Source organism: Bos javanicus, chromosome 7 (assembly GCF_032452875.1).
Source record: "Bos javanicus breed banteng chromosome 7, ARS-OSU_banteng_1.0, whole genome shotgun sequence".
NCBI lineage: Eukaryota > Metazoa > Chordata > Mammalia > Artiodactyla > Bovidae > Bos > Bos javanicus.
Window position 1 is genome coordinate 101,559,785 of NC_083874.1, and position 18,157 is coordinate 101,577,941.

At 39.3% G+C, this 18,157-nt stretch overlaps 1 protein-coding gene across 12 annotated transcripts in view; it reads left to right on the top strand.

The window, feature by feature from the left end:
- The window catches only part of PAM (peptidylglycine alpha-amidating monooxygenase), a 325,194-nt gene that overhangs the window by 282,719 nt on the left and 24,318 nt on the right, over window positions 1-18,157 (top strand). For all 12 annotated transcript variants that reach the window (XM_061424504.1, XM_061424505.1, XM_061424506.1 and 9 more), the window contains 4 exons: window positions 12,438-12,554; window positions 14,371-14,443; window positions 15,609-15,819; window positions 16,245-16,445. In XM_061424504.1, coding sequence (XP_061280488.1) covers window positions 12,438-12,554; window positions 14,371-14,443; window positions 15,609-15,819; window positions 16,245-16,445 — 602 coding nt within the window. The remainder of the gene's footprint in view (window positions 1-12,437; window positions 12,555-14,370; window positions 14,444-15,608; window positions 15,820-16,244; window positions 16,446-18,157) is intronic.

The following is an 18,157-nucleotide window of genomic DNA, read 5'->3' on the forward strand; positions in this document are numbered from 1 at the left end:
CGTCACCAGCTCCTGGAGCTTACTCATACTCATGTCCATTGAGTCGGTGATGCCATCCAACCATCTCATCCTGTGTCGTCCCCTTCTCCTCCTGCCTTTAGTCTTTCCAAATGAGGGTCTTTTTCAAATGAGTCAGTTCTTCGCATCAAGTGACCAAAGTACTGAGGTTTCAGCTTCAGCATCAGTCCTTCCAATGAACATTTAGGACTGATCTCCTTTAGGATGGACTAGCTGGATCTCCTTGCAGTCCAAGGGACATTCAAGAGTCTTCTCCAACACCGCAGTTCAAAAGCATCAATTCTTCAGCACTCAGCTTTCTTTATAGTCCAACTCTCACATCCATACATGACCACTGGAAAAACCATAGCCTTGACTAGATAGACCTTTGTTGGCCAAGTTTTTGTCTCTGCTTTTTAATATGCTGTCTAGTTTGATCATAGCTTTTCTTCCAAGGAGCAAGCATCTTTTAATTTCATGGCTGCAGTCACCGTCTGCAGTGATTTTAGAGCCAAAAAAATAAATAAATAAAGTCTGTCACTATTTCCATTGTTTCCCCTTCTATTTGCCATGAAATGATGGGACCAGATGCCATGATCTTCGTTTTCTGAATGTTGAGCTTTAAGCCAACTTTTTCACTCTCCTCTTTCACTTTCATCAAGAGGCTCTTTAGTTCTTCTTTGCTTTCTGCCATAAGGGTGGTGTCATCTGCATATCTGAAGTTATTGATATTTCTCCCAGCAATCTTGATTCTAGCTTGTGCTTCATGCAGTCCAGCATTTCGCATGATGCACTCTGCATAGAAGATAAGTAAGCAGGGTAACCGTATACAGCCTTGACATACTCTTCTATTGTTAAACACTGTTTTTTGAAGAAAGCCTTATTGTCTCTTACAGATATCCTTTGAAACTCTGCATTTAATTGGGTTACCTTTCCCTCTCCCCCTTGCTTTTTGCTTCTCTTTGTTCTTCCACTATTTGTAAAGCCTCCTCAGATAACCACCCTGCCTTCTTGTTTTTCCTTTTATTTGGGATGGTTTTGTTCGCCACCTCCTGTACAATACTATGGACCTCTGTCCATAGTTCTTCAGGCACACTGTTATCTAAATCTAGTCTCTTGAATCTTTGTCACCTCCACTGCAAATTCATACGGGATTTAAGTCATACTGGCTGGCCTAGTGTTTTTCCCAGTTTTATTTAGTTTCAGCCTGAATTTTGCCATGAGAAGGTGATGATCTGAGCCACAGTCAGCTCCAGGTCTTGTTCTTGCTGACTGTATGCAGCTTCTCCATTTTCGGCTACAGAGAATGTAATCAGTTTGATTTCAGTATTGGTCATTTGGTGATGTCCATGTGTAAAGTCATCTCTTATGTTGTTGAAAAAGAGTATTTACTATGACTAGTGCATTCTCTTGGCAGAATTCAGTTACCCTTTGCCGTGCTTCATTTTGTACTCCCAGGCCAAACTTGCCTGTTCCTCTGGGTATATCTTAACTTCCTACTTTTGCCTTCCAATCCCCGATGATGACTATAACATCTTTTTTAGGTATCAGTTCTAGAAGGTCTTCTAGGTCTTCATAGAACCACTCAACTTTAGATTCTTCAGCATTAGTGGTTGGGGCATAGACTTGGATTACTGTCATGTTGACGGTTGCCTTGGAAGTGAAACGAGATCATCCTGTTATTTTTGAGGGTGGACCCATGTACTATATTTCAGACACTTTTGTTGATTATGAGGGCTTCTCTATTTCTTGTAAGGGATTCTTGCCCACAGTAGTAGATAAATAATCAGTTCAGTTCAGTCGCTCAGTCATGTCCAACTCTTTGCAACGCCATGGACTGCAGCACGCCAGGCCTCCCTATCCATCACCAGCTCCCAGAGTTTACTCAAACTCATGACCATTGAGGTGGTGATGCCATCCAACCATCTCATCCTCTGTTGTCCCCTTCTCCTCCTGCCTTTAGTCTTTCCCAGCATCAGGGTCTTTTCAAATGAGTCAGTTCTTCGTATCAAGTGACCAAAGTATTGGAGTTTCAGCTTCAGCATCAGTCCTTCCAATGAATATTCAGGACTGATTTCCTTTAGGGTGGATTGGTTGGATCTCCTTGCAGTCCAAGGGACTCTCAAGAGTCTTCTCCAACACCACAGTTCAAAAGTATCAATTCTTTGGCACTCAGGTTTCTTTATAGTCCACCTCTCACATCCATACATGACTACTGAAGAAGCGATAGCCTTGAGTAAATGGACCTTTCTTGGCAAAGTAATGTCTCTACTTTTTAATATGCTGTCTAGGTTGGTCATAACTTTCCTTCCAAGGAGCAAGCGTCTTTTAATTTCATGGCTGAAATCACCATCTGCAGTGCTTTTGGAGCCCAAGAAAATAAAGTCCATCACTGTTTCCACTGTTTCCCCCTCTATTTGCCATGAAGTGATGGGACCAGATGCCATGATCTTAGTTTTCTGAATGTTGAGTTTTAAGCCAACTTTTTCACTCTCTTCTTTCAACTTTATCAAGAGGCTCTTTAGTTCTTCTTCACTTTCTGCCATAAGGGTGGTATCATCTGCATATCTGAGGTTAGTGATATTTCTCCCAGCAATCTTGATCCCAGCTTGTGCTTCATCCAGCCCAGCATTTCGCATGATGTACTCTGCATATAAGTTAAATAAGCAGGGTGACAATATACAACCTTGACGTACTCCTTTCTTGATTTGGAACCAGTCTGTTGTTCCATGTCCAGTTCTAACTGTTGCTTCTTCCTGATCTGCATACAGATTTCTCAAGAGGCAGATCAGGTGGTCTGGTATTCCCATTTCTTTAAGAATTTTCCACAGTTTGTTGTGATCCACACAGTCAAAGGCTTTGGCATAGTCAATAAAGCAGAAGTCAAGAACTCTCTTGCTTTTTCGATGATTAGTGGTCTTCTGCATTAAATTCAGCCATTCCTGTCCATTTTAGTTCACTGATTCCTAGGATGTCTATGTTGATTCTTACCATTTCCTGCTTGACCATGTCTGATTTTCCTTGATTCATGGACCTAACATTCCAGTTCCTATACAGTCCTGTTTTTTGTAGCATCGGATTTTACTTTCATCACCAGACACATCCACAACTGAGCATCATATCCACTTCGGCCCAGCTGCTTCATTCATTCTCCTCCACTCTTCCCCAGTAGCATATTGGACCCCTTCAGACCTGCGGGACTCATCTTTTGGTGTCATATCTTTTTGGCCTTTTATACAGCTCATGAGGTTCTCACGGCAAGTATACTGGGGTGGTTTGCCATTCCCTCCTCCAGAAGGAGGAGTTATTACTATTTAGTAATAATCCCTACTTAATAGTCCATACTCAAAGCTTTTTTGATATCACATCAATTTTCTTTGCTTCCCTGGTGGCTCAGCTGATAAAGAATCTGCCTGCAATGTGGGAGACCTGGGTTCGATCCCTGGGTTGGGAAGATCTCCTGGAGAAGGAAACGGCTACCCACTCCAGTGTTCTGGCCTGGAGAATTCCATGGACTCCATGGGGTCACAAAGAGTCGGACACGACTGTGCAGCTCTCACCTTCAGTTCTCTTTATGAGTACTGTTCCTCGTCTTTCCTGCCCAACAGCCTTGATCAGCCCTTAACTCTTCTACTTAATTATGCTAAATAAGCATGGCAACAAGAATAATAATAACAGTAAACTGTTATCTCCTTTCTCAATTTGATTTCTGTTTTCCTCCATGTCAGTCCCTTACTTCCGTATAGCTGCTCTATATATGTGTGCTAATAACTCAGTCATGTGCAACTCTTTGCAACCTTGTGAATTGTAGCCCACCAGGCTCCTCTCTTCATGGGATTCTCCAGGCAAGAATACTAGAATGAGTTACTATTCCCTTCTCCAGAGGGTTGTCCCAACCCAGGGATCACACCCTAGTCTCCTGCATTGCAGGAGGGTTGTTTACTGTCTGAGCCATCGGGTAAGCCCATGGCTACTGTAAGAGACTTCTTCTAGCTGAAAGGAAGTTTCAGGGTGTAATGAAACTTTAACAAGCCTCTTGTCTGCCCTAATGTTAGGGCAGCATGACAACGAGGGCTCTTTAAAGTTTAAATGCCTCCCAGCAGGAGCTGGGTAGCTCCTGCCTCAGTAACCTTTGTTCCTGGGGTGTCTATCTTAAAATCACCACCATGGTCAGAGGCTTGCTTCCTGGCCTCTCTTTTATTTATCTCAGCTATAGTTGAAGTTCTCCTCTGCAGGCCTCATGTCCCATACCCTCTTCAGTAAATCATGGGTTTTATCCCTTATTTTTAGGCACTAGAAGGTATTTTTATTATACCATCTGTCACTCTTCACATGGAGTTGAAAGGGATTTTGAAAGTTGTGTCACTTGGAATTCCATCTGTAGCCAATGAAGGAGAAAACCCAATGCATACTAGCTTAGAAAAAGAAGAAATTTATTAGTTTGTATAAATAAAAACTTTCAGGGTATGGTAGCTCAGATGATAGCACCAGGGTCTATTTAACACATCTTCTCCTGGTTAGTTCCATTCTTAGGCTCAGATTGATCTTCCTCCCTATTTGCAACTTCAGAATACCAGAAGAGACCATCTGTGTCCTTGATAGGTCAACAAGAAATCCTTAAATTGAGTCATTTAGTGTTCTCCTACCTGACTTTAGGTAGGTAGCAGAACATTTTTCTTTCATCCTGAACTGTGGGCAAAGGAATGAAATTCACTCTTTGGCTTAGCCTAAGCTTTTTGTTTTATCTCTGTAATGTGAGAGTAGAGTTGATATTATCAAAAGCAAGTGGGGGTTTGACAGAAAAACAACAAAATGCTGTAAAACAATTATCCTTCAATTAAAAAAAAAAAAGTGGACTGAGAGTGAGGCTTAGAATTTTGGGTCAACTAGAGAAAAATAGGTTTCATTGGCACAAAATGGGGCAGTAGACATTGAGCACCCAGAGTAGCAGAGGTCCACCAGAGAGCGCAGCTCCAGGCTCCTGCCAGGACGTCTCCAGGCAAAATCTTCCACCGTCATCTGAATTCTTTCAGAGGCCAGAAATTCCCTAGAATGAGATATACTTCCCAATTATGGGACTCATCTAGATGTCATTCGGTTCTTCATCACATTAACCTCAAATCTGTGTCCTATAACTTCACCTTCATGACAGCCAAATGCAGAGTAAATTCACTTCCATTTATTCATGTCAGTTATTTGCATATTTGAAGAAAGTCTTATCTTCTCCAGACTAAATATCCCATAGGCCCTGAGCCAGTCTTCATGTTAACATGATATTTTTATCTGAAGGTGCTCTGGTTTCTCAGTCTTCTAGTGTTTGGTTGAGAAGTAGCCACAGTGCTTCATGTATTACCTGATGAGCAGCACAGTTAACTTTCCTTGATGTGTATTCTAGATATCTATTAGTGATTGGCATTCACTTTTCTTCAGCAGTCATATCACCTTGTTACTTTGTGTTGAATGTGTAATCTACTGATGTCTCTAATTATATTTCATAAAATTGTGCACAAGTTTTTATTGGAAATTCGTATTTATACAGTGAACACTGAATTCAGCATTTTATTCCAATTATATTTCATGTTGCTAGATTTAGCATTGCTTCCATTTTTACAGATACTATTTTATTCTTAATTAACCAGAGAATGAGCTGTCCCTTCCAGCCTGGTATTAGGTCTGTTTGGTGAATTTGCCTTTCATATCTTCATACATATTGTTTATAAAGTTTGAATAGTTGACTGCTTGGTTTAACAAGTTTTGTCCTTAGAGATGTGGGCTTCTGGGAATCTCCCATTTGCCCCCCAGATAATTCATTCAGAAACCATCTCCTCAACAATGTTTTATGGAATCTTGCCAAGTTTTTTTTGTTTCAAAAGTCTGCTTCCTAACTTGCATAAAAAGCAGTTCAAGATTTGCCTCACTAGTCACCTGAAGTTTCAATTAAGATATCTGCTTGAGGTTCTGCTTCTGTATCTGCAAATTCTTTCATACCTTTAGAATTAATTAGACCTGGAAAATTGAACTTATTATCTTCACATCCAAGGGAAAATTGTAAGGAGTCAGTCCTACAAAGAGAACGTCCATAGTCTGCCCTTCTGTCTTATGTTGCCGTTTGCTGTTGTGCTCAAGCCAGTTTTTCAGTTTTATGCCACTTTCTCCGATTCTTCTTGGCTATGTGACTATTCTTCTGTCTCTTCTACATCTACAAATTAAATTTGATAACTGGAGGGGAGACTCTCCCAGTCCAGTGAGGTTAATCCTAATAAGAAAAAAACATATGTTTTTGTGGATAGGACACCCAGGTTTCAAACTTGGTTTCTGTTTCCTAGCTCTGAGGCCCGTATCAAGACATTTGAGTTCAGTGCCTCTGTTCTCTAGTCCAAAAAAATGAAGGCTTTAAAATCTTCCTCCTTCTCTTGAGTAACAAAAGTCACTTTGTTAAGTAACACGTTCCCAGTGGCCTTACTGACCAAACAGAGCCTGGTGCTGTGATACCTAGTCTTTTGATATTTTCATCCTTATTTGGGATGTCTCTAGTGCTGGGTCCATCAGGGCATAAGTGGTCACGCTGAGTTCTTTGTCTGCCCACCCTTTTTCCTCTTCATAGGGAATTTTTGCAATGTGTGTAAGAAGTAAATGTTTTAAACATAGTGTTAAATTATATTCCATTTAAAGTCTTTAGTCTTCGTATAGTATGTCTTTGCTTTCCTAACATTGAAGGTATGTTTCCCTTTATTTTCTCACTTGAAAACCTGTGGTCCTTTCTCCAACCTCTTAATTTATATAATTACAACATTATATTTTACTTCTGTCTTCAGTTGCTCTTATTTATTTTGCATTTCCCTTAATTTTGATTGTTGGCACAGAAGTTTATTTTCTCTGTATTCTAAATTCTTTTGCGTGTGAATATAGCAATGCATTTCTTTTCAGCCTTATCTAAACTGTTTGATTAGCTGCTAATGTGCAAAATCATTAATGGGGGATTCAAACTGCTAAAATAAAGAACTGATGAATACCAGCCCGCAGGCCTCCATTCAGCCTTTTCCACTGAGTGCTTTTTCAGAGAAGCAAGCAGAGATCAGCAGTGCTCCAGGCACTGTGTGAAATGTGCAGGGTGTTATTATATTCTGTAAAAAGTTAAACGTGGTTGAAATAAAGACCTCTCTGCAGCATATAATGCAGGGTAGCTGCTTTGGAACACTAAATAAGCAGTTTGCTACAGCAACAGTGTATCCAGCTCTATAATCTGACATCCATTTGTGAACTGTTCAAGGGTTACTTTTCTTTGAATTACAAGAGAGTTTATAAATTACTTTATTTGGCAGATTTAATGTGAGTATGTGTGTTGTGTGTGTGTGTGTGTGTGACTTTTCCCATTTCAGAATAAAAAAAAAAAAAATGAACCATCAATTCCTTTTATTACTTGCCCTGTGTATCTACCAGGGGCCAGCTATTAGTTGTATGAAGCTCCAGCTATCCCAAGTGAAAGGATTAAGACTCATCAACCAATCTATTGAGTGACAGTGACTGAATATCCCTTGATGCTGCCAGTTTAAACATACAGACATCTGGTAAAGGGTATCACAGAAGATTTTCAATGAAATAGTTGAATCTATGGTGTTGTGGTTAATTCCTTTAAAGCTCTGGTGTCCCCAAGAATTCTAGAATGTTATTATTTGTTATTTATGTTACTGAAATAAATGAAAATACTCAAATGATGCTAATATCAGTAAATTTAAAAACTTGCCTAGTCACTGAGATCCTTAATGGATTGGGGGGAAATATAGTAATATTATTATTAATAACCACAGAACTGCATTCCATAGGAAGAGTGGTTAGTTTGAAGCATTACAAAGAATGTCCTCTGTACATGCTAATGACATGGGGCTCGTTTGTAATAATTAAAAAACCCTAAAAGATAAATGATATTACTAGTTGTTACATTGTGTATATATAAGATACTAAGAAAAAAAACTTGATAATTTAAGAGATCTGATATTTTCATACATCTAATATTTAATTATAAAAATCTGATTTATTTACTCCAAAATCTGATTTATTTACTCCATGGCTTACTTATATTGTTCCTTATTTTTCTTTTGGCTCTTTCATTTGCTATTTCACATTTGTTATAACATCACCAAAAAATGAATAATAAAAGAGTATGATCCTCAAATTAGTTAATTTTGCATTTTTCCCACCACTAGAAATTTGACATTTCTAGATTGTGAATATAGATGCCCACACACAATTTGGGTTTGTGACAGCAGAACATCAACTACTTGATACATTTTTTTCTGTATTCATGAACAGTGTAGAACAGTTCCATTGATAAAGGATATTTTATGACATGTGCATTAGCTACATGTCATTTGATACGACTCACATAAGCAGTGAGTCTGGGTTTATTTATATTTTTCCTTGACATAGCTTGTTCTCTTGGAAGCCAAGCCCAGCATTACGGGTCCTTGACTTTGAGCTTACATGACTACCAGAGAATAATTTAAACTAGAATTTACATTTTTAGATACTTAAGTGTCTGGAAAAATAAACTAGAGCTATAAAAAAGCATAATTTAAGATAGAGGAATTCAGCATATGCCCCTGAAGGTGTTGGGTGGGGGAAATCTGCTTTCTCTCCATCAATAAGTTGTAAGAATGTTATTTCCTAAAATAGTGGGACCAGAGATTGAAGACTGATGGTGAATATTTAAGTGAATGACAAGACAGACCAAAGAATACTGCAACCTATTGCTTGGGGAAATCACGAACAAGTAAATATGTCAGGCTTCTCTTACAGTTTGCCATTTTGCAGATAAGAGATGTGGAATTAGGTATGCCAGGTTGCAGTTTTATCAGGATACACAGCAGGCAGTTGGACTGTCACTGTCATTAGCTGTCATTAGTGGGCCAGAACGCTGCATGTCACGTGGACAGCACTTGGTATGAATTGTGAGGACGTGGTAACTTTCCCTAGTACTGACTCCTAGGTGGAGAAGTAATACAGTAGTGTATTCCACGCCCAAGTAAATAAACTGTAAGAATAAATGAAAATTTTAGGAAATACCAAATGGAAAAGGGTGTCTAAATATAATCAGTGGATTTTCCCAATATCAGTATCCCGGTTATGATATTGTAGTATAGTTGTTCAGAAAGGTACCACTGAGGAAACCAGGCAAAGTGTACATAGAATCTCTCTCCGAGCCACCAGGGAAGCCCTATTATTTGTGTGTGTGTGTGTGTGTGAAGTCATGTCCAGCTCTCTGCAACCCCTGGAGGACTGTAGCCCTCCAGGCTCTTCTGGAGAATACCAGATTCTCCAGTATTCTGGAGAATACTCCAAGAATACTGAAATGTGTTGCCATTCCCTTCTCTAGGGATTATGTCTTGTGACTGCATGTAAATCTACAGTTATCTCAAATTTCTATTAAAAAAGTGAAAACAAATTTTAACTCCTTAAAGTCAGAGAAAACATAATTCTCACGTTGTTTAGATTACCATTATGCCATTAAAAATCGTGAAATGTTTCTGAATAATGAGGAATATGACTTCAGCCTTAAATAATGAATGAAGGGACTTCATCCTGCTATGTGCGTGCATACATGCTGAGTCACTTCAGTCTTGTCCAACTCTTTGCAAACCTATGGACTGTAGTCCACAGGCTCCTCTGTCCATGGGATTCTCCAGGTGAGAATACTGGAGTGGGTTGCCATGCCTTCCTCCAGGGGATCTTTCCAACCCAGGGATTGAACCCCTGTCTCCTGTACTTCCTGCATTGCAGGTGGATTGTTACCACTGAGCCACCAGGGAAGCCCTCATGCTACTACATATGAATGTAAAACTGTAGCATACTATGAGTGTTAGACATGCTGCACTTAAGTTATCCAGTATCCTAGACAAGTTGGAAAAAATTACCATTGATGGTTGAATTCAATAGCTTTGTTTTCTATGAGAATGGTTATGATTTTTAGTACAGAACATCACATCAAAAAGAGACACATGTATATGAAATCTAGAAAAATGGTACTGATGAACTTATTTGCAGGGCAGCAGTGTAAACACAGACACAGAGACCAGACTGTGGGTGCTGCCGGGGGGCAGAGAGGATGGGACAAATTGAGGGAATAACATTGAAACATAGACATTGCCTGTGCTCAGTCCCTGTTATGTCCGACCCTTTGCAACCCCATGGCTGTAGCCCACCAGGCTCCTCTGTCCATGGGATTCTCCAGGCTAGAACACTGGAGTGGATTGCCTTGCCTTTCCTTATGGGATCTTCCCAACCCAGGGATTGAACCCAGGTCTCCCGCATTGCGGGCAGATTCTTTACCGCCTGAGCCACCAGGGAAGCCCAAGAATCCTGGAGTAGGTAGCCTATCCCTTCTTCAGGGAATCTTCCTGACCCAGGAATCGAACTAGGGTCTCCTGCTTTGCGGGCGGATTCTTTTCCAGCTGAGCTACCCAGGAAGCCCAAACTTACACATTACCATATGTAAAACAGATGGCCAGAGGGACTTGCTGTGTGTCACAGGGAGCTCAACTCCATGCTCGGAGACAGCCTGGAGGGGTGGGATGGGGTGGGAGGTGGGAGGGAGGAGGTTCAAGAGGGAGGGGACATACGTATACCTATGGCAGATTCATTTTGATGTACGGCAGAAACCAACACAACATTGTAAAGCAATTATCCTCCAATTAAAAGTAAATAAAAATACATTCAGATAGAGGATAAACTGTTTGGTGTTTCCTAGTACTAAGAAAGAGTTACTTGTGTTTGCTCATTATTGGTGTCTCCTGATTTATTAATATCTTGCATATTCTTACATTGATTCTAACTAATAAAATTGTATGTTATAATTTAATAATGATGTCATAATTGTCTTATAAAATATGCTTTGTTGGTGATGTTACTTCCATTTCATCAACTTATGTATTTTTTTTCTGCTATGTGGTTTTAACTACACATAATAGCATATGTAAGCAGTATTACTTAAGTTTTAGTTGACAAAGCTGAATCAATATTTTTATTCAATTGAATGCATCATTAATAAGAACTACTTCAGGGACTTATTATTATCTTTCAGGGAAAGTATACCCAAAGACTGTGACAGTCAAGAAGCTCAAATAGTTATATGGTGTTTATTTTTAATGGCAAAAGAATATAATTTTGAAATTTTTGTTCTCCTACTGGGTCTCTGCATAAGTTCCATAAAAATACCAACCAACTAATCAATAGGAGTATGATAGAATTGAGTAGTCTGTCGCCTTCCAAATTAAAAATGTTTCTCCATAAATACTTAATGTTGTTCAGATTCTTTTTTTGCTTATATGGTTGAACTACAAAGCATTAGTAGTTTCTTTTTCACAACCTTGTCTTATTTTATAAAGGAAATTGTATTTATAGGAACATTTATTGATCTATACAGTGACTTCATCTGGCAAAATATATATATATATTTTATATTTTTATGCTCCCCACCCACAAACATGTTTCAACTATGTGCTAATCAGTTAGTTCTTTGCTCTTGAAATGTAAGTTGGCCTGTTGGTGCTTCATATATTTTTCTCTCTGTCACATAAGCTTAGATTGGAAGAACTTGTCTTTGTGATATATCACAAATAATTTTCGAATAGGAATCTAAATAGGTACAATGTCTGTGATAATTATCAATTTAAAGAACGATACTACTAATTCAGGTAGAAATATAAATATATATAAATGTTCACAATATTTTATAATAGCCTGGAAAGTATAGAGTTAAAAAGCAGAAACTGTCATTCATTTTAGTGTTTTTATTAATTATTACATAGATGTCCATTTTGTACTTACAGAAAAACTGTTATATGGAGAAGGTTTTATGTCTCAAACACATTTTTGTTTCAAGAATCAGTTTTATATTTTTGAAATATTTTGGATGTTCTGTTCTGTGTCCTTGTAATGTGTGTTTGCATGTTGTACCTACAGCAAGTAAAATAGCAAACACAGTTTTGATCACTATGCTTCATCCTTCCGTTCACACTTTCCTTACCATTACACAGAAAGTTAAGTTATACCTCCATTTGTATTTTGAAAGAAAATAGTTACTGAATTTAAACATTTTGAGGAGCTTTTGAGAAAAAATTAGCTTCTTTAAGAGTTCTGGGCAGTGTTTCTCCACGTCTCATGGGCCGTGACTCACCTGGAGATCTGGAGAAAGTGTGGATTCAGATTTGGCGGGTCGGAAACCTTGCCTTCCCCCCTGACCTTGTCTAGTTCCTCAGGCGATGGTATTATATCTGTGATCCAAGATACTGAAGCATGAAGGGCAAAGAGTGCAGTCAGACACGTCTGAGCCCTTCTCTTGATTCCATGTTTAAAACCTCAAGTGAATGGGCTGCGTTTCTCAAGGTCACTGATGTTTCTGATTGGCTTATTTCCATTCTAATGCCTTGTTTTTTTTTTACTAGCTCTTTTGATAGCAAGTTTGTTTACCAGCAAAGAGGTCTTGGACCAATTGAAGAAGACACTATTCTTGTCATAGATCCAAATAATGCTGCAGTACTCCAGTCCAGTGGAAAAAATCTGTGAGTTAAATTGCATATGTTGTTATTAATGCTTGTGCTATTTGGTACGAAGTGTATCATTGGGTCTGGCCTTAGAAAGACTATATTGTACAGCAGTGGTGAGAAAACACAGCTTAAGAAAGCAGGGGACTGATAGAGCCATCCTTTCATTTTCTAAAGAGGTGGTTTTAAACCCTGACTGAACATTAGAGTCATCTGGGAAGCTTCCAAAATTGAGATTCATATTTAGTCTGGGATGGGGCCCAGGTATCAAAATAGTAGTGTGAAAGCTCCCTCGGTGATTCTAATGGTAGTCAAGCGTCAGAGAAAATTGATAAACATGGCTAATGAAGTGAGTTGCTGCTCAGCTAGATCTGAAGATTAAAAAAAATTTCTTAAGCGGAGAAGTTACATAACCAAACTCAGCAGCTAGTCACCATTAAGAAAAAAGGCTTCTCTCTTCCCATCTCAAAGTGAAGATTAAACAAATGTCATTTTCAACTTTCCATGGCATGCATAGTTAATTTGGCTTTGAAAGCTGCCCATTATTTGGTCTTATTCCTAGATTTGGCTTCTGGCAGCCAAAAAAAAGTTGGCTGATATTCATGGTCTTTGAAAGAAAGGGGCACCTGCTGACAGAGTGTCCTCGACCTTTGTGGCCTGGCAGCTTCGGGAGCTATACCCTACTTTATCTGCTTAGGCACAGGGAGAGCCAGCTTCTTTAAAAGGCTGGGAGCCATCCACTTTGAATACAGCTTATTATGGAGATGCTAACAGTTAGCTTTTTATAGGATCCTGAGATGGTGAGTCAAGGGCCGAGTTCTAATACCAGCCCCACCACTCATTGTGTTTGAACCTGTCTCTCCAGTACTCTGGCTATCAGTCCGAAGTGTTCTCATTCCAGATAGGCGTTAAAGAGGAAGGCAGAGCTGCTGCTACATCAGCGTGGCCGACAGTGGTGTGTCTGTGTTGAAAGCAAGTCATAACCCTCACATTCGGTGACCAAAAGGGAGATCTAGTTCAGTGTAGCAGTCAAGATCAAGGTGTTACCTTCTTGGCTCCTGAAAACAAAAATCTGTGATGCCAACACTTTGTACAGGCTAGAAGCTGACACATGTAGCTTGTGGATTGTCGGATTTGATCCCAAAAACATTAAGACATTGTCCATGTGTTTGTTAGTTCTGTCCTAGTTCCTTAAGCCTGTGAGTCTCTGTTTACATTAGTTTATGATTCTCTTATCCAGGTTATCCCAACTGACTTGTTAGATAGGTTAACCTTCTCTTACTATTATCTAGCATACCGCTTAACTTTGCTTAGCTGGTCACAGCCTGTCTGCTGGAAGGTGTTTTCTTTGCGTTTTACTGTCTTTAGTATTAATAATCACTCTTAAAGCTTTTCAGCCATATATTTAATATTAATACAATGCTATATTATTTTGCAGCATACTTGAAGTATTCAAACCATATAAATCCACATTTATATTTCTGTATATACTTTGTTTTATACACATTTCTTTATGATTTTAGAACTTGTTTTCAAATTGATATTGTTATTTAATATACCATACTTTATAATAAATATTTGTAATTGATATGTATGCTTCATTTACATATTGTTAGAAGATTAGATACCAATTACATTTTTTCACAAGGCAGTCTCTATTAAAATGGGTATTTTGATTTGACAATTCATTTTGGCCTTTTCTAGAGTCATGCAGGTATACATTTATCAGTATATAAATTTATATTGCTGTTACAAATTAATTAGCAGAAAACTTTCTTCTCATGTGTACTTTGGGAGTAATTATATAATTAGGATGGTTATTTGTATTTTGCAGGTTTTACTTGCCACATGGCTTGAGTATAGATAAAGATGGAAATTATTGGGTCACAGACGTGGCGCTTCATCAGGTAATCTTCCATTTGGCATTTCAAATAGAAATTCCATTTGGTTATTCAAATAGAAGTTGGGCTTCCTCAGTGGCTCAGCAGTAAACAGGCTGCCTGCAATGCAGAAGATGCAAGAGACTCAGGTTTGATCCCTGGATCAGGAAGATCCCCTGGAGGAGGGCATGGCAACCCACTCCAGTGTTCTTGCCTGGAGACTCCCATGGACAGAGGAGCCTGGAGAGCTACAGTCCATGGGATCTACTGAGTGCGTACCCACGCGCATAGAAGTTAATGAGGCTGTGCTTTCAGAATGCTCTGGAGTTGTCTGGGTCTTTTTCTGTGACCCAGAAAGTTTATAACAAAAGAATGGAACGGCCAGGTCTGAAATGGTTCATTTAGCACTCAGTGCTCAGGAAAACTTGCCCATAAATGATCCAGTCACCCTCCTGTGTGGGGCTGGCAGGAACCTTAGGGCAAGAGGTGAAACTTCCCCCTACCGAATGTCTAGCTCCCCCGGCCTCCTTCTGAGCTTTCCGTATTTCTTTCCTCTGTCCCCAGGTCTTAGTTCTGTTTTATTTATGTGTTTTATGTATTTTTCATACGCCACCTTAATCTTCCATAAATCGAGACAAGGTCTCTAGTGCATACATGTTTATATGTAAAACAGCAGTTTTTTTGTTCTTTTTAAAGGAAGTTAATATTTCCGTCAGAGTGTAGTCATAATGTTTTATCCTTAAAGGATAAGCTCATGTTTAATACCCGTTTGATGAATAGGTGGGAAAGAACTAGGAAAACTAGGATAAGAAACTAGAACTCAGAAGGCACCGCTAGCCTTCAAGCATCATCTCAGTGAGCCGTTTATTGCCCTTGTATTGGCTGGGGCACACCGAACTGGTAGCTGAGGAAGAGGAAGTGGGGGAGGGTGGAACAGGGCATCCACGTGCTAGTCTCTGCTCGCCACCAGTGACCTGAAGAAACTTGGGCAGGTCCCTTAATCTCTGTGAGTCTCACTCATCAAATGAAGGAAGCAGACCAGATCATTTCCAGAGTCCCATCCAGTTCTGAAAAGTACCTGCTTGTAAATAGGTCTCTTGAGAGCTGACCCTCGAATTGCCTGAGTCAGGTCGGTGGGCGTCAATAAATAACCATGCAAAGTGAGTGAGGCTTTTGTTCTTTTTTTGAAAAGGTGTTCAAACTAGATCCAAAGAGTAAAGAAGGCCCTCTGCTAACCCTGGGAAGGAGCATGCAACCAGGCAGTGACCAGAATCACTTCTGTCAGCCCACCGATGTGGCTGTGGATCCAGACACCGGAACCATCTATGTGTCAGATGGCTACTGCAACAGTCGCCTTGTGCAGTTTTCACCAAGTGGAAAATTCATCACACAGTGGGGAGAAGGTACTCAGTTAGACTCTTTATCTCGGCTTCTCATTCTTGGCCAGCATCACAAGGAACAAGAGCATGGCCATCCCATTCTTTGGGATGTAATTGTCCCTTGAGTGAGGAAAACAGGGCTTCCAAATGCATCCACCTGGTTGTACACTATCTCTTTCTCACTCACACACACACACACACACACACACACACACACAGTCTTAAGGAGGAAAGGAATGCTTCTACCCAAAAGCTTTAAACTTTATCCAAACAGGGAGAAAATCTGTCATGTATTCATGGGCAAAGATACTAACTGCTTTACCTTATTTTTCCCCTGGTTCCAGATATTTAGTGGCTTACTATAATGAATTTTGAAGTTTAGGAGACTTCAGAGTCAAAGTTTGGGTGATTTTACACATTGTAAGTCTGAGTTTTTCTTCATTCTGTAGCGTCTCCAGAGAGCAGTCCTAAACCAGGCCAGTTCAGAGTTCCTCACAGCTTGGCCCTGGTGCCTCCCCTGGGCCAGCTGTGTGTGGCAGACCGGGAAAACGGTCGGATCCAGTGTTTCAAAACCGACACCAAAGAATTCGTGCGCGAGATTAAGCACCCATCGTTTGGAAGAAATGTGTTTGCAATTTCATACATACCAGGTATTTCATTTTTATTTTCTGTGTTTTTTCATACTGCTTTCCATCCTTAAAAAGTGTCTGTATGATCTTCATATGCTCTTACGGTAAACCATTTTAAGCTCAAGCACCACTGTTCTTTATACAGAAATAATGAACTCAAAAGATTTAGCAGCTGTTTGTGATGGATTAAAAAAGCATTCCCTTATATTTTTATTTTTTGTTAATTTTGATCATTTGCTCTAGTTATTAAATGATTAATATTTTGTCTTCATACATCATCAACAGATGGTGTATGTTGATAAAGCCAGTATTCAAAATACTTCTGCTTCACATTTTTTTAAAGAGTGATGGCCAATTTTTTAAAGATAAATAGGTGAAGTAAGTAGGGGCTTATGTGTCAGGAGAAATGATCAGTGAAATCTGTAGTTTTTTCTCATTTTCAAAATAGATTTTCTTGACTTAAAGAAAACCAGAAAAATAATTCAAACTTACAAAATAGGATTTATTTAATTCATATTTTAAAAACAGCATTTCTTTATATCATGAATACTGAACAATTGAAAATATATTTCTAGAATTTATATATGATTTTTGCAATACATTCAATAAATACATCTATACATGTATTAAAGATGCATTACTACATAGTTATCACAATAATATTTCTATTTCTCATGCTATTGAAGTTGTATGTGGCTGCTCTCAGGGTTTCCTTGGTGGCTCAGGTAGTGAAGAATCTGTCTGCAATGCAGGAAACGAGTTCAATCCCTGGGTCAGGAAGATTCCTAGAGAAGGAAATGGCAACCCACTCCAGCATTCTTGCCTGGAGAATTCCATGGACAGAGGAGTCTGGCAGGCTACTGCTCATGGGTTCTCAAAGAGTTGGACACAACTGAACAACTAACACACACATGGCTAATATCTTCTCGGGCAGCCCCCAGTTTATGTAAGACACGGAATAAAGGGACTCAAGGGACTGAAACAGGAACACATTGGCTTCCCTAAGGAATAAGTAATTAAAAAGTAATAAAAGACTCATTAATGTTAATGAAAGATAAATTCTCGTGTTGGTTTTTACCTCCTATTTAAAGAATAAGTTTGGCAAGACCATTTACTTAATCAACAAAGGGCCATTATAGTCAAAGCTATGGTCTTTCCATTAGTCACGTATGGATGTGAGAGTTGGACCATAAAGAAGGCTGAGCACTGAAGAATTGATGCTTTTGAACTGTGATGTTGGAGAATACTCTTGTGAGTCTCTTGGATTGCAAGGAGATCAAACCAGTCTATCCTGAAGAAAATCAATCCTGAGTATCCATTGGAGGGACTGATGCTGAGGCTGAAGCTCCAGTACTTCGGCCACCTCTGATGTGAAGAACTGACTCACTGGAAAACACCCTGATGGTGGGAGAGATTGAAGGCAGGAAGAGAAAGGGATGATAGAGGATGAGATTGTTGGATGGCATCACCGACTCAATGGACATGAGTTTGAGAAAGCTCCGGGAGATGGTGAAGGACAGGGAAGCCTGGAGTACTTCAGTCCATGGGGTCACAGAGTTGGACATGACTGAGAGACTGAGCAACAACAAATTTACTTAAGAAAGAGGGTGATCAAGTTCATAGTGAATAAAAATAAATCAAATATGAGAAGAAAAACATTAGGAGAAAAGAGAGGAAATCTGGTTAAAAAGAGAATCTCAGCAAAAGACAAAGTGCATTATAATTGGAATTCT